Source organism: Erinaceus europaeus, chromosome 9 (assembly GCF_950295315.1).
Source record: "Erinaceus europaeus chromosome 9, mEriEur2.1, whole genome shotgun sequence".
Taxonomy (NCBI): Eukaryota; Metazoa; Chordata; class Mammalia; order Eulipotyphla; family Erinaceidae; genus Erinaceus; species Erinaceus europaeus.
In genome coordinates, this window is record NC_080170.1 from 111811366 (window position 1) to 111827477 (window position 16112).

At 43.2% G+C, this 16112-nt stretch overlaps 1 protein-coding gene across 4 annotated transcripts in view; it reads left to right on the plus strand.

The window, feature by feature from the left end:
- DGKG (diacylglycerol kinase gamma) overlaps positions 1–16112 on the plus strand; it is a 273168-nt gene that overhangs the window by 73328 nt on the left and 183728 nt on the right. For all 4 annotated transcript variants that reach the window (XM_007519772.3, XM_060198558.1, XM_007519774.3 and 1 more), the window contains 3 exons: positions 4128–4293; positions 4850–4912; positions 12003–12173. In XM_007519772.3, the coding sequence (XP_007519834.1) occupies positions 4128–4293; positions 4850–4912; positions 12003–12173 (400 nt within the window). The remainder of the gene's footprint in view (positions 1–4127; positions 4294–4849; positions 4913–12002; positions 12174–16112) is intronic.

Sequence of the window (16112 nt, forward strand, 5' to 3'; positions counted from 1 at the left end):
AGTATAGAGACCTAGCATATGTGGATATATGTATTTAATTTCAAAGAGAAATGGGAATTCATTCTCCAAAAAATGTTACCAAAAGGTACATGATGTTTAAAGTTCGGGGATGATTGATCTCAACTTTCCTATGGGAAATTAAAAGCCATGAAAAAAATAGTTTTTTTGAATAGAGAAGCATCCTGATGAGAGTTGTGCTTTGAAAAGATCAACCTGGCCATGATGGCTGAGGGAACTGACCGATGGAGGTGGAGACAGGGAAGCTTTTGAGCAGTAGTATAGCAGTGGCCCACATAGGATGCATGAGACAGAAGTCTGAGGCCAGGAACATTACGGTCTTCGGTAAGCTCCTTGTCAGCGCAGGCAGAAAGCCAGTGGACACACAAAATACCTGGATGTGACAGATGTTGCAAACGAATGAAAAGATAAGGGCTAGCCTCAGGTGACTGTCCAGACTGAATTCAAAACTGAGTCTAGATTATTGCTGGTAATGGCAGAAATCACAGAGTCAAGAAGAGAAGCTTGTTTGCAGAGGAAATTAGCACAAGTCTTGAAATTGAAATCTCCCAGACCAGCACTCACAATTGCTGACGAAGAAAATGAGCTTCTAGAGGGGAGGGTGGATATGGTAGATGTCACACGGGTCATTTCTAATGATCTTTCAGCTTTAGTTTTTATTTTATTAGACTTTATTCAACTGAACTTACTTTTTGTTTAACTTTTAATGACTGGAACAAAACGTCTAAAATCGTAGTTTTTGGATGAACCATTTGTTCTTGCCAGCCTTGTACTTTTCCTCAAACTTGACTTTTGCCTCTCAACATGCCTTGTGTTTAAGGGCAGGATCTCGGAAGACATCCTTGTTGACAACAGTTTTGTCCAAGGGGATAGCCACAGAGTACGTCGTGGGCATAAGGTGATTGTAATTATAAACGTTCACGAAAGACTTGATCTTTGACCTCTTGGCGATTTTCTTCTTGCCCATGGCAGCTGTCACTTTGCATGTATAACGGTCAGTCCCAGCCACCACCAAAGCATGGCTGTATGGGCCGTCTGAGGTGCCATCATCAATGTTCTTGTCCTCTATGGCCCTGAACTTACTTTTTATTAAATCATTTAGTACAGCTTGTTTGCTAGAAATATTTTTTTAATTTTTTTATTGATTTAATAATGATTGACAAGACCTTAGGATAAGAGTACAATAAGGGTACAATTCTACACAATTTCCACCACAGAGTTCCACATCCCATCCCTTCCATTGGAAGCTTCCCTATTCTTTATTCCTCTGGGAGTATGGACCCAGGGCCATTATGGGGTGCAGAAGATGGGAGGTCTGGCTTCTGTAGTTGCTTCTCCACTGGACATGGGCATTGACAGGTCGATCCATACTCCTAGCCTGTTTCTATCTTTCTCTAGTGGGGCAGGGCTCTGGAGAGGCAGGGTTCCTGTTTCCTAGAAATATTTTATGCTGATATTGCTTACAGTTGATTCTAACAACAACAACAAAAATGGTTCATAGGACATTGTAAAGTGGTATTTGTCGTTTAAATGAAAAAAAAAAGGGAAGAAAGGAAAGAAGCAAGGCAAAAGGGCTTTTTAAAATAATTTAATAAAGGTAAGGGATAGATAACATAATGGTTATGCAAAGAGACTCTCATGCCTGAGGCTCCAAAGCCCCAGGTTCAATCCCCACCCCCCATACCACCACATGCCAGAGTTGAGCAGTTCTTTGGTAAATAAGTTAATAATAATAATAACAATTCCATCATTATTATCCAAATAATAATTACTCAGTCAAGTCAAAGTAGAGAGTAAAAAGAACCACGAGATAGCACAACACCGTAGGAAATGGAGGGTTTCGAGAAGAGAAGAGGAGAGGAGAGGAGAGGAGAGGAGAGGAGAGAAGAGAAGAGAAGAGAAGAGAAGAGAAGAGAAGAGAAGAGAAGAGAAGAGAAGAGAAGAGAAGAGGAGAGAAGAGAAGAGGAGAGGAAAGTGCAGAGGATACAAATAGGAGGGAGGTCTGAAAAGGACTGTTGAATTCATGACCTTGAAGAGAGGGGCTTCAGAAACATGGAGCAGAATCGAAATAAACTAGAATTAAGGAGGTGAGGGAGCTAATGTGGTCTTTTTGAAAAGATTGGAAGGGGGGGGGGAAGAAGCACAGGCTTTTCACTCTAGGAGACCGCCGTTTCTTTGGAATGGTGACCTTGAACGTACTCCAAGGCAGAGAAGCAGATGCCAGAGGCAGGGAGCATCATGTGGGAAGTAGGAGTGACAGAGATTGCTCTTGCATCTTGGGGCAAGGGGAGATGTGTGAGGAAAGGTCTGAGATGGTGAGGCTGTGAGGACAGAGTGATAGAATGGAGACACGGGCAGAAAAGGGACAGGGTAACGGATTGATAGCTGTCACAAAACTGGGAGTCAAACCTTTGCTTCCAGATCCTTCAATCTGGTAAGGGCTTCAGTGTCCCTGGTTAAACCAAACCAGGCTTTTCTCCACTCTGGAAATTGTCTACCACAGCTCAGTCCAGGGCCAGGTAGAACCTGCCTTGTGAACTCCTAACATGATCCTTTTACAGAGTCAAAACTTGGTATCCCAAGCCTAACCATACACATCAAATCACCCCTTCCCCTCCCGTGTGTCTGGGCAGGTGCCTGATCTCCCAGATGAGACAAGGGGTTATAGACTATCAGCATTTTGGAGAGACAGTCAAGTAGACTTCCAAAAAAGGATTTAATCCTCAGGGTTGTTATTATTCACAAAAGCCCGCACAGCACATCTTGGAGCAGCATTTCCTTAAGTGATTTCCAGGAGCATCTGCCGATTTGATGAGGAATCCGATGCCATCGAAACCCAGGCCAGTGATGACTCAGTGCAAACTGTTGTTGTTGTTGTTGTTGAGTGTTTGCTGAATGCAGGCGCCCTTTCTGGCATGATTGCTCCCAGCCCTTGGACCATAAGCCAGGCAGTGCTGGGAGAGAGACAGCAGGGAGAGGTTTCAGTTTTTTGGCATGTTTCTTGGTTCTACCTTCTGTCCTTGGCTTCTGCTCTTCTCCCAGTGCCTAAATCCTTCACAGGGACATGTTTTGAGAGCTGCCAGGCCCCTCCCCACCCACTCTCTCCCCTGTGGTCTTGAGGCCTATCCAGAGAAGGCCAGTTATGAAAACAATGAAGGTCAGAGTCTGACCTTTTCTGTTCCAGGTATTTTCTATACTACATTCTGAGACACAAAGTCCTTGGGAATTACATCCCTAAGAGTACAAGCAGAAAACTGAGATCCACAGAAGAGCCATCTCTCTCTCCTCCTCCCCCTGCTTCCTCTTCTTTTTAAAGAATTGTATTAATCACATGTGTAACTCCTGTCCATATGGAAGAGACCCAGAAATCCTGAGTCACTTACCATATGGTCTCAGGAAATTATCTATCTATCTATCTATCTATCTATCTATTATCATTTTACTAGTTTATGGAAGTTCCAGGGATTGAACCTGGGACCTCTGGTGCCTCTGACATGAAAGTCTGTCGCTCAATTCCTAAGGCTATCTCCCAGACTCCACTAAATTGTCAGCTATATTCTTTCTCTTCACCAGGAAATCAGGACAGTGACCTGATCCTGTCTCTAGAGACCAGTCCTTTGCAGGCCTAGCCCTCCTCTTCAGCTCCCAACCCAGTGTTCATTGCCCCCTTGTCTGTGATTTAGCCAAGTCTTGCTCTAAAAGCCTTCAGCTGCTCGCCCACCCACGAAAGCCCAACATGCAGAGCCAGCATTTGCTCTTCTATCTTCCCTTGCGCTCTGTGCCTTTGAGTCCTGCTCCCACAACATCTCTACTCGCTCTCCATTCTCCACACTGTCTGCTCCTTGACTTCTTTGTTGTTTCGCCCTCCCCTCTGCCCCTTGTCATCTCTCTCTCTTTCTCCCTTTCTCCTCTCTCACCTTCTTTTTTTTTTTTTCTTTTTTTTTTTTTTACCAGAGTACTGCTCAGCTCTGCCTTATGGTAGTGCAGAGGATTGAACCTGGGACTTTGGAGCCTCAGGCATTAGAGTCTCTTTGCATAACCATTACACTATCTACCCTCCACCCCCTTGTCATCTCTCTACTGATTTTTCCCCTTTTCCCCCTTCTCAGCCAATTAGCTACGATGTCTTCAAACTGTTCATGAGGTCGTACCTGGAAGCAGAACTTCCTCAGACGCTGAGCAAACACCTCTTCCTGGCTTTCAGCCAGAAGCCCAGACAGAAATCCCCTGACCATCCAAAGGCAGAGGCCAGCAACAGTGAGCACAGTGCCCTGGGTATGTAGACCTGCATGTACCCCAAGATAGAAGGGAGTTATGTCACTTTGACTCACTTGCCAGACCAAAGTTACATCCCTGGAGGGTCCCCCAGAGCATAATAGCTCCTTTATGGGGTGAGAATGGTAACCACAAGACACGGTGGCCGGGGGACCAAGACTCCTCTCCTAAGTCCCATATGATGACTTTCTCAAGGAGAGGAGTCCAGAGGGGTACAACTTCTTCTGCTTGGACCAGGGAGGGAAACTGATAGAGAAAGGGGGCACAGCCTGGTGTGTGATGGAGGAAGGTTGCCTTATACAAAGTCTGCTAGTCCCTGGATGAAGCTCTGGCATGTGCCCAGGCTGTGAATAGCCTGGAAGTGTCAGAGGAAGAAGAGCTCACTGTGCTCACAGTCTTCCAGCCCCAGTGAGTGAGTATGAACCCAGTTATGGTAACCCAGAGACACAGACAGGACCCAAATGGCCCAGACCCCAGAGCAAAGTCTCCTACCTGCACCTTGAAGAAGTTGGAGGTGTGGCCTGGTCTTTAACTATTTATTCCCTTTCTTCCCCAGATGCCAGCTTACAGAATGTGGATAATGCTGCCAATGCAGATGAGGCCTGTGCCCCTGATACAGGTAAGACTTTGAGAGAGGAGTCAGGAGTACTTTGTGCTTGAGGAAGGACGGGGAAACTTAGCAGCTGACCTCCACGTCCTTCTTCACCTCTTGTTTGCCTCTGAGGACCCCACAGCTCAGCTGTGCTGGGACTCTGAAACTAATGAACATTCTTGAAAGAAAGCAACTCCTTAGAAGTCTATTTCTAGACTCTCATGTCTGAGGCTCTGAAGACCCAGGTTCAATTCTCTGTACCGCCATAAGCCAGAGCTGAGCAGTGCTCTAGTTAAAAAAAAAAAAATCTATGTCTGATACACTTGTCTGGTCAAAGAAGGGGGAGAGAGGCCAGGCAGTGGTGTGCCTGGTTAAGGACACACATTACAGTGCTCAAGGACCCAGGTTCAAGCCCCTGGTCCCCACCTGTAGGGGAAAAACTTCATGAGTGATGAAGCCAAGGCTGCAGGTGTCTCTCTCTTTTCCTTGCTCTATCTCCCCTCTCCTCTCAGTTTTTCTGTCTCTATCCAATAATAAATAATTTTTAAAAAACACATTTTTTAAAAAAAAAGAGGGGAGATAGTCTTCTCAGAAGGAAATGTATGATGGGGTTTGAGTGAATATATGGCATGTTCGTGTGTGTGTGTGTGTGTGTGTGTGTGTGTGTGTGTGTGTGTGTGTGTGTGTCAGAGAGAGAGAGGGAGGGAGGGAGGGAGGGAAGGAGAGAAATGAATGCTGTGGGTCTAGGAAAATAGATCAGTCTGTTACAGCACAGACCCTATATGCCTGGGGACCCAACAACATCAGGTTCAATCCCCAGGTCCACCTTATGTCAGACATATGCAATACTCTGGTCTCTCTTGGACTTCTCTCAGAATAGATAAATATTTTTAAACGAGAGTCTGTGAAGTACTGTCGAAGAGGAGACTCCGAGGACAGGTGCCTGCCTGCCAGGGCTGGAGAGTTACTGGCGACAGAGTAAGACTGTGCGGCTCTGGCTGACTTCCAGCAGCTTTCATGTGTACTGATTTGAATAATTTGGGAGGGGGAGCAGGGGACTCCGGCTAATGTCTGTGTGAAGATCTGCTTGCCAGACACCTGTTTTATTATGTATTTCACTGCGTCTTCACAATCATGCCACTTTGCACTCTGAGGAACCAAGGCCTTAGAAGATTATAGACTGTTATGTGACCTGTGAATCTGCAGATCCAGTCTTAAATTGTTCATCCTCAAAGCTTCTGCTCCTTCCTACAATAGCTCTGTGCCTCAGTTTCCCCACCTTAATGGTAATGTTGAGATGGTAATAAATGTTGAAGTGAAGGTTACGTGAATCCATGTTTCAAATGCTTTAAAAAAGGGGGGGGGGGCAGGAGTAGTGGTGGCACACTGGGTTAAACTCACATAGTGTGAAGTGCAAGGACCCGCGCAAGGATCCCAGTACGAGCCTGAGCCTCTGACTCCCCAGCTGCACGGAGGTCACTTCACAAATGGTGAAGCAGGTCTGCAGGTATCTGTCTTTTTTTCCCCCTCCCTCCTTTTCCCTTCCTCTCTCAATTTCTCTTTATCCTACCTAATAAAAAACGGGGGTGGGGGGAATGGCCTCCAGGAGCAGTAGATTCATAGAGCAGGCACAAAAGCCCCAGCGATAACCCTGAAGGAAAAAAAGTATCATGCATATAATGAGGGTTCAATAAATGTTATTAGTTATTATTCAGGCTTCATGGTGGTCTGTCTGCTGAGGTCTCTTTCAGTCTGCACCTACAGTCTTTATGAGTAGCCCTTGGGCATCCTAGTTTCATAAAAGAACTTTGAGAGACTCACTTCCTCCCAAGTAGCTTTTGGAACTTGAAAAATATAAGATTCAGAGGGGGGGTCAGCAAGATAGCACAACTAAATAGTGTGCTAATTTGCACAAATTATAGAGCTATTTTTCCAGCTCTGTGAATACAATGTTAAGTGAGAAACGAAGCTGGGGGATGGGTGGTGGCACACCTGGTTAAGTGCGCATAGTAGTAAGCACAAGGACCCACACAAGGATCTGGCTTCGAGCCCCCAGCTCCCTTCCTGCAGGGGGAACGCCTCACAAGTGGTGAAGCAGGTCTGCAGGTGTCTGTCTTTCTCTCTGTCTTCCCCTCCTCTCTCAGTTTCTCTCTGTCCTAGCCAATAATATGGGGGTGGGGGCGGAATGGCCACCAGGAGCAGTGGATTGTTAGTGCAGGCACCTAGCCCCAGCAGTAACCCTGGAGGCAAAAAAAAAGAGAAAGAAAGAAAGACAAGAAAAGAAAGGAAAGGAAAGGGAAAAGGAAAAGGAAAGACAAGGAAAAGAAAACAGAAGAAAAGAGAAGAAAAGAAAAGAAAAAGGGAAGAAAAGAAAAAGAGCAGAAAACCCCTTTAAAGAAAAGAAAAAAAAGAAAGATAAATCACATAACACTCCTCTTCCCCCAGGATTATGTGTATATATGAAATTGCATTTTTTCTTTTTGTCATTGCTGGAGCTCTAAGCCATCTTTTTCACAAAGAAAGTGACAGAGATAGACAGAAAAAAAAAAATTCCTCAACATCAAAGGTTTCCTTTTAGTGGTAGAGGTTAGGCTGGAACCTGAGTCACGTGCATAGCAAGGCAGGTACACTATCCAGGTGAGCAGTCTTGCCATTCCTGGGTCTCCAGCTTCTTTAGCACGATTTGTTGAAAAGATTTTCTCCACTGACTGGTCTTGGTACCTTTATCACAGATCCAGTGATCGTACCTAGGTGGGGTCTATGTCTGCACTCCATCTTCTTTCTTTTCATCTCTATGTCTGTCTTGATAAAGTCATTCAAGCTATTTTAGGTCTTTTGCAGCTCTCTGTGAGTTACAGAATCAACCTGTCATTTTTCTACAAAAAAAAAAAAAAACTGCTAGGGTTTTAATCAGGATTGCATTGAATCTGTGAATCAGTTTGGGTAGAACTGACATTCCCACCCTTGAACAGAATATACCTCTCCATTTACTTACTTTCTATTTATATTTCTAGTTCGTGTCATTTGGTTCAGTTCACTAAAATTTTGTGGAAAATGTTTGCATCTGTGTTCCTGAAGTATATTGGTATGTGTGCTCATGGAATGCTTATGTCTGGTTTGGGTTTAGTGATACTGATCTTAGAAAATGACTCGGATTGGAATTGCTACTCTTTAATGTTCTAGAAATTTTGTATAGCATTCATACTATCTGTTCCTTAAATGTCTGATAAAGCTTTCCATGGAAATCATCCAGAACAGGCATTTTTCTCTATAGGAAGTTTTCCCAAAATACAAGTTAAACTGCTTTGATAAACTGGTTAGGTGACTTATTATTCTTAGGTAGGCTTTGATAATCTGTGGCTTTCAAAGAATTTGTCCTCATCTAAACTGTCTGATTTATTGACATAAAGCTTCTCATATTAGTCTCCTATTAACCTCCAGTATCTGTTGAATATATGATGATGTCACCTTTTTCACCCTTGATATTGACAGTTTTTGTTCGCTGTCATTTCTCTCTCTCTTTTTTAAATTATTTTTCTTATTTATTTATTTATTTATTGCCTCTAGGGTTATCACTGGGGCTCAGTGCCTGCACTATGAAATCCACTGCTCCTCAAGGCCAATTTTTTCCATTTTTGTTGCCCTTGTTGTTGGGTAGGACAGAGAGAAATCGACAGAGGAAGGGAAGACAGAAAGGAGGAGAGAAAAATAGACGCCTGCAGGCCTGGGGTTAGAACCCAGATCCTTATGCTGGTCCTTGCGCTTTGCACCATGTGCACTTAACCCGCTGCGCTACCACCCGGCCCTCTCAGGTTTTCCAATTAGTCTGGCTAGATGTTAGTCAGTTTTTTTTTTTATCTTCTCAAAGAAACAGTTCTGACTTAATTGGTTCTCTTGTTTTTCTATATCCTTTTCATGTGTTTCTTTTACAGTCCTTTTTTTTTTTCTTCTTAATTTGTGGCATTTCTGAATCCTAAAGATGAAGTCAAGTGTTCTCATTTTTAACATGATTTAGTTCTTTTCTTACTTCATAATTTCTTTCAGAGATAGAGAGAGAGAGGTGTAGGATTATGTGAGAGCATGGTAGAGCATAAGGGAACTCCCCCATCCTTGAGATGGAGGTCTGAAAAGAAATCTCACCTTTCCATCTGTCCGTCTCTCCCTTTCGGGGATAGAGATTGGCGGAAAACGCTTTCCTGACTTCGTTCCCCTTTGTCAGTCTCCCAGGCTTCACAGAGACCTGCAGCTTCGAACACTTAACTCATTCCCCCTGCTACAAACCAAACGGTTGCCTGCTTGAATACTCCTCACACTGCCTTGCCAGTAACATAACAGTGAGACCCACACACACCTCACTTCCCCGTTCTTTGATCATTATGTCTTCCATCAATAATCTGCCATTCTCTGCTTTATCTCACTCTGCTGGTATAACAACCATGTTTTTCTTAACACCTTTAGATAATTAACATTTCTTGCCTCATGGAAACTAATTGTTTTGACCTTTTTGTATCTCATCAATTCCGGTCATTCCTTAGCCCTCCCCACCATAGGGGTACTGACCTTTTGATTACTGACATATGTGAAAAATGTGCTTTGTTCCACTTTGCTATATAAGCCCTCTCCTCTCTGAGTAAAATCGGAAGTTCATACCTGAATTTCTCCTGGCGTTTCCTTCTGCATCACGCGCATCCCTTGAATCGGTGACTGGGAAAGCCAGCAGCTACCTCAGTTGCGAGGCCACCCACATGAGCACCAGCAGAGAGGGAGAGAACTTCCCCTGGTGCTATGGCACTCTAGTGTGGCGTCAGGGTTTGAGCCTGGGTTGCACACATGACAAGGCAGTTGTCTTATCTGCTATACTATCTCTCCAGCCCAGATTTTGTTATTTTGCAATAATTTATGATTTCCCTTTTGGCTCATGAGTTATATAAAGACACATTATTTAACTTCCAAATAGTGGAGGATTTTAGAGGTGTATTTTTTGTTATTGGTTTCTAATTTAATTTTATTGCAGACAGAAACAGATAATTGATATGGTTTGACTCTTTTTTTTTTTCCTCCAGGGTTATCGATGGGGCTTGGTGCCAGCACTATGAATCCACTGCTTTTGGCATCCATCTTTTTTCCATTGTTGTTGTTGGATAGGACAGAGAGAAATTGAGAGAGGAGGGGAAGATAGAATGGAGGAGAGGAACATAGACACCTGCAGACCTGCTTCACTACCTGTGAAGCAACCCCCCACTGTAGGCGGGGAGCCAGGAGCTCAAAGCAAGATCTTTGTGCTGGTCCTTGCACTTTGAACTATGTGGGCTTAACCCAGTGCACTACTGCCAAGCTCCCTGGTTTGAGTCTTTTTTTTAAATCATTGAGAATGATTTTTATGGCCCAAAACATAGTCTGTGTCAATAAATGTTCTGTGAGTATTTGAAAATATGTTATTCTGCTGCTGTCAGATAAGAGGTCCCAAAATGTCAGTTGGGTCAAGTTGGATGGTAGTGTTGTTCAAGTCTTCTAGATTCTTACTGGCTTTTTTGTTTAATCACTCTTATTAATTATTGAGAAAGATGTTGAAATATTCAGTTATAATTGTGGAAATATACAAAGTAAATATGTGGGTGGCCTTGAGTCTTTCTCATTACCTATTAGGATGAAAGCAGTCTTCCACCTCAGACCGCAGACTATCCCCCAGGACCTGCTAGATCTCACCCAGCACAGCTCTGCTGGCCTGAGAGGGAATGTTTACTCCCACCACTTGACACTTAGATTGTCCAGGTTCAGAGTAGCACTAGTACCATCGCTTTCCCCCAGCAAGCATTCTACCAAGATTGTCTTTCCCTCTGTCTGTGCCTTTAGCACTTAATTACTTGGTGGTATTACAATACCTCACTTGAATTTTCCACTGCTTATTTGTCTTTTTTGGTTTGTTTCATTTTGTTTCTCTTGTCCCCATGTTTCACGTGAATTAAACACTTATAGTAGTTATTAAGAGATCATTTCTGGGGCCAGGCAATGGCACACCTGATTGAGCACACACACTACAGTGTGCAAGGACCCAGGTTCAAGCCCCAGGTCCCCACCTACAGGGGGAAAGCTTCATGAGTGGTGAAGCAGGTCTGCAGGTGTCTCTCTGTCTCTCCCCCTTTCTGTCTCTCCCACCCATCTCAATTTCTCTCTGTCTCTATCTAATAATAAATAAATAAATTTTAGAAGAGAGATCATTTCTAGGGAGCAGGGTGTTGGCACAAGTGGTAAAGTGCACAAGTTACTATACACAGTGACCTAGGTTCAAGCCCCTGCCCCCCACCTACAAGGGAGAAACCTCATAAGGGGTGAAGCAGTGCTGTAGGTGTCTCTCTCCATCTCCCTCTCCCCCTCTTTCATTTCTCTCTCTCTATATCATCACTAAGCTAAATAAGTAAAGTTCTAAAAAGAAGAAAGAGAAAGATCATTCCTGATGGGCATAGATAGAGACTGAATGAAGAGATGGCACATGCTACCATGCACAAGAACCCAGGTTCACACACACACACACACACACACACACACACACACACACACACACACACACACACACACACACACGTAGGGAAGCTTCATGGGCAGTGACTTAGTGCTGCAGGTGTCCCTCTTTTACTCCCCCTCTCTATCTTCCACTCCCATCTCAATATCTATCAGTTCTGCCAAACAGAAAGGGGAAAAAGAAAAAAAAATGGCCACAGGAAGCAGTGGATTCATCCTACAGGCAGTAAATCCCAAAAATAATCCTAGTGGCAAAAAAAAAAAAAAAGCCAGATTAACTCTAGGACTTTATGAGAACTATGGAGATCATTGGGGTGGAGGGTAGGAGTGAATATTCATAGAACTTTGGTGGTGGGTACAGCGTGGAACTATACCCCTGTCATCTTATAATCTTACAAACCACTCAGAAAAAGTCAAATTAAAAACAAGAAGTACACGCATGAGTTGAATGTCGCCAGAGCTTGTGAAGATGCTTACATAAAATTTTTTATCTTCTCCAGAAAAGCAATGGGGCAAAAAAAATAAACAAACAAACAAGCAAAAACAGTATGTACTGAATATGAAATTTCCTTGGTTGTTTTCCTGTTATCTATCACAGATTCAAAAATCACTGAGAAGCAAGTACCGGCTAGAGACTATGTGGCTGCCGCCCCCCTGGGAAATCTTGTTACTCAATCTGCAGCCTCAGAGCCCCCCGTAGTGTACCTGAAGGATGTCGTGTGTTATCTGTCTCTGCTGGAGTCCGGAAGACCTCAGGACAAGCTGGAGTGTAAGTCCATCCGTGTCCTTACTCCCCCCACCCCCCCACAAGCTAGGGCTTCTAATTTCACGTAGGAGAAGTCTAGTGTCCTGTGCATCTTTCTGAATATGCTGAGACTGAGGTGAGGTCATGGGTTTGAGTCCCGTCTTCTTGAGGCTGGTTTTATGTTCTGTCACCAGCAGTGATAGGAAGTGCTTCCTAGCTCCATCCTGGTGCACAGGTGAGAAATACAAGTGAGAATACTGCTTTGAGGACTAGAATTTGCAAAGAAAAGAGGCCCCTTCAGGGAGTGAGAACTTCTTTGCTAGCCAGCCTTTCTAAAAGTCTCACTGGCTCCCCTTTAAAGATTTTTCTTCTATTTTTTTTTTTAATTTTATTGGATAGAAACACAGAGAAATCATGAGGAGAAAAGGAAGAAGAGAAGGAGAGAGAGAGAGAGAGACCTGCGGCACTGCTCATGAAGCTTTTCCCCTGCAGTGGGGAATGCAGGCTTGAACCTGGGTGCTTGAGCATGGTAACATGTGTGCTCAATAGAGTACACCATCTCACAGCACCCCCTCCATAGATTTTTCAAAGAAAAATACTCAGTTATCTGTCTCGATGCTCAAACAACTCCTAGAGGAATTCCCTTTTTTATTTTAATTTTTTTCTCCATCAGATTTTATCAACCTCTATCTTGCTAACATTTGTTTCTTCAGCCATGCCCACCCAGACTCATCTCCTGGAAAAATGTCTCATTAATTAAAGGAACTGATCTTGGTTTCATGGCAGCAGATGATCATAACTGGTGACAAACAGGGGAAACTCACAGTCAAGCAAGATAGCTCACCTGGCTTGTTCACCTGCTCTGTCATACACGGGACCCAGGTGCAAGCAAAATCCTACCTCACTGCAGGAAATGCCTTTCCCTCTCTCCCTGTGCCTCTGTCTATCTGAAAACAGTCAGCCTGGGATGATGAAACACCAGAGATGATTAAACACCCACCCACAGTAACTAAAACAGTTTTCCTTATTCCAGGAATGGTCTTCCTGACCACTGTGTGTCTACAAGAAAACTTTAAAGCAGGGGCCAGGTGGTGGTGCACCTGGTTAAGCACTCACATTACAATGCACAAGGATCTAGGTTCAAGTCCCTGGTCCCCACCTGCAGGAGGAAAGCTTCATAGGTGATGAAGCAGGGCTGCAGGTGTCTCTATGTCTCTTTCTCTGTCTTCCCCTCCCCTTTCAGTTTCTCTCTGTCTCTATCCAATAATAAATATAAAATAAATATTTAAAAAGATTTAAAAATTATTTTTCAAAAAGAAAACTTTAAAACATAAGGTGATAGAACCTTTTTTTAAAAAAGTGTATCATTTTGACTTCTCTAAGGTCTTAGGAAACATTAAGAGGAGAGCATATGCATTATCCATAATTCTGATTAATAATAAGACTAGTCTGGGATTGGGTGGCAGGACACCCCAGTTGAGTGCCCAGGTTACTGAGCACAAAACCCAGGTTTGAGTTCCTGCACCCCAACTGCAGGGGGGAAGCTTCATGAGCAGTGAAGCATGTCTGCAGATGTTTTTCTCTCTCCTTCTCTCCTCCCCTCTCAATTTCTCTTTGTACTATCAAATAAAATAGGAAAAAAAAAAAAAAAAAGGTCTCCAGGAGCAGTGGATGTATAGTGCCAGCACTGAGGCCCAGCAATAACTGTAGTGGCAATTAGGAAGACAATAAAGAAGAGGAGGAGGAGACTGTTCAACACAGCCTGAGCAAGGCAAGGTCTGGCAAAGGTTAACCTTCGTCAAAACCAAAATGAAACAGTTTGCTCATTAGCTGAGCTTACAATCTCCCCCATAGGTTTGAGGTGGTAACAACAGCAAGTCTCAAGTGCTAATTTGGAAACAGCGGACTTCTGTTTCTTCTGGCCAGTGTTCAAATGAAATGTCAAATTATTTCCAACATTTAGCTGAATTTTGAGTTTCAGGTTTTAATATTTGTCTAGAACTGTAAGCATTTCTCGTTTGTTAATGACTCTGAGTCTGAGTCTTGTAGTGGCAATAAAATATAACTTCATGAAGCAGGGGACATATTATAGTGGTTATACAAAAAAAATTTCATGCCTCAGGCTCCAAAGTCCCTAGTTCATTCCACCAATTTGAGCAATGCTCTGGTCTCTCTTTCCTTGTATCTTTCTCCCTGGTTCTCTCTCTCTCTTTAAAATAAAATATACATTTAAAATAAAAAAAAACAGCTGCATTAAGAACTTTCTGTTATAGGAAATTTGAAACAATTACAAGTGGAGAGTATAGTGAATGTCTGTGTCCCCATCGCCAAGCTTCAAAAAATGTAGGCTTACAGTCTTGTTTCATTTATATCTCATTCTCTCGGTGGTGGGGACGGACTATATTCCAGGTATATAGTCTCATTTTTTAAATGTTTAATTTTCATATTTCTAAAATACATAAACTCTTTCTCATGAGTATAACCCTAACCCCATTATCATATCTAAGAAAAATGATGGCTTAGCAACTATCCAGTTCACATGTCCTCATTTTTCATAGATTATTTTTTCTTTGGGTGCCAGGGATAGAACTTGGCACCTTGTACCTGCAATGCATGAGCTCTCCCACTCAGTTACATCCCTCCCATATATGTTTTTAATTTTATTAGTGACTTAATAATGATCAATAAGATCGTAGAATAACAGGGGTACAGTTCCACACAATTCCCTCCACCAGAGTCCCATATCCCATCCCCTCCACTGGAAGCTTCCTTATCCTCTGTTTTAAAGTCAGAACAGCATCATGCCTGTGGCTGAGGAGGGAAACGGAGAGCCTCGGGCATGCAAGTCCTGCCCTCTACTGGTTGAGTCATTTCTGCAGCTCTTTCATCTTGCAGTTTTTTTGTGTGTGGCAAGAACTCGATTGTCCTATAGGGTTTCCATCTTTTTATTTTAATTAAACCAAATAAGTTCAAATTCTCCTCTGACTTTATTTCGTGTTACTATTAATTTTTACATAGAAACAGAGGTAGCAAGACAGAGAGAGTGAAAGAAACCACACCATCAAATCCTCCTTCAGTGCAGTGCAGGCTCAAACTTGGGTTGTGCACATGGCAAAGCAGCACACTATGCCAGTGAGCTATTTCACTAGCCCTCTCTGATTTTAATGGTTGAAAACGACTTTTTTTTTTCATGAAAAGCACACACACTGGTTTTTTTAGAGATAGTTTATTATTATTATTATTACTATTACTATTATTATTGGATAGAGACAGAAATTGAGAGGTGAGAGAGATAGAGGAGAGAGAGGCAGAGACACCTGCAGCCCTGCTTGTGAGCTCTCGAGGGAAGCTTTCTCCCTGCAGGTGGGGACCAGGAGCTTGAACCCAGGTCCATGCATGCTGTAGTGTGTGAGCTTAACCAGGTGCACCGTTGCCTGACTCTAAGAAGAATACTTTCCAAATGCACACATTACCATGAAAACGGTAAGAACTCCCATCACTGAACGCCTTTTTGTTTGCTAAGCACATTAAATGCATTATCTCGGGAGTTGGACAGTAGCGCAGCGGGTTAAGCACATGTGACTCGAAGCGCAAGGACTGGCTTAAGGATCTCTGTTCGAGCCCCGGCTCCCCACCTGCAGGGGAGTCACTTCACAAGCAGTAAAGCAGGTCTGCAGGTGTCTCTCTTTCTCTCCCCTTCTCTGTCTTCCTCTTCCCCTCCTCTCTCCACTTCTCTCTGCCCTATCTAACAATGACTTCAATAACAACAACAATAATGACTACAACAACAATAAAAAGACAACAAGGGCAACAAAAGGGAAAACAAATAAATAAATATTAAAAAATTAATAATTAAAAAAATTAATTCATTATCTCATTTTAACCTCATAAGAATCCTAGAAGGGCAACAATCTGCATAGTCTCATTTTACATGTAAGAAAGCACACCAACTTTACATGAATT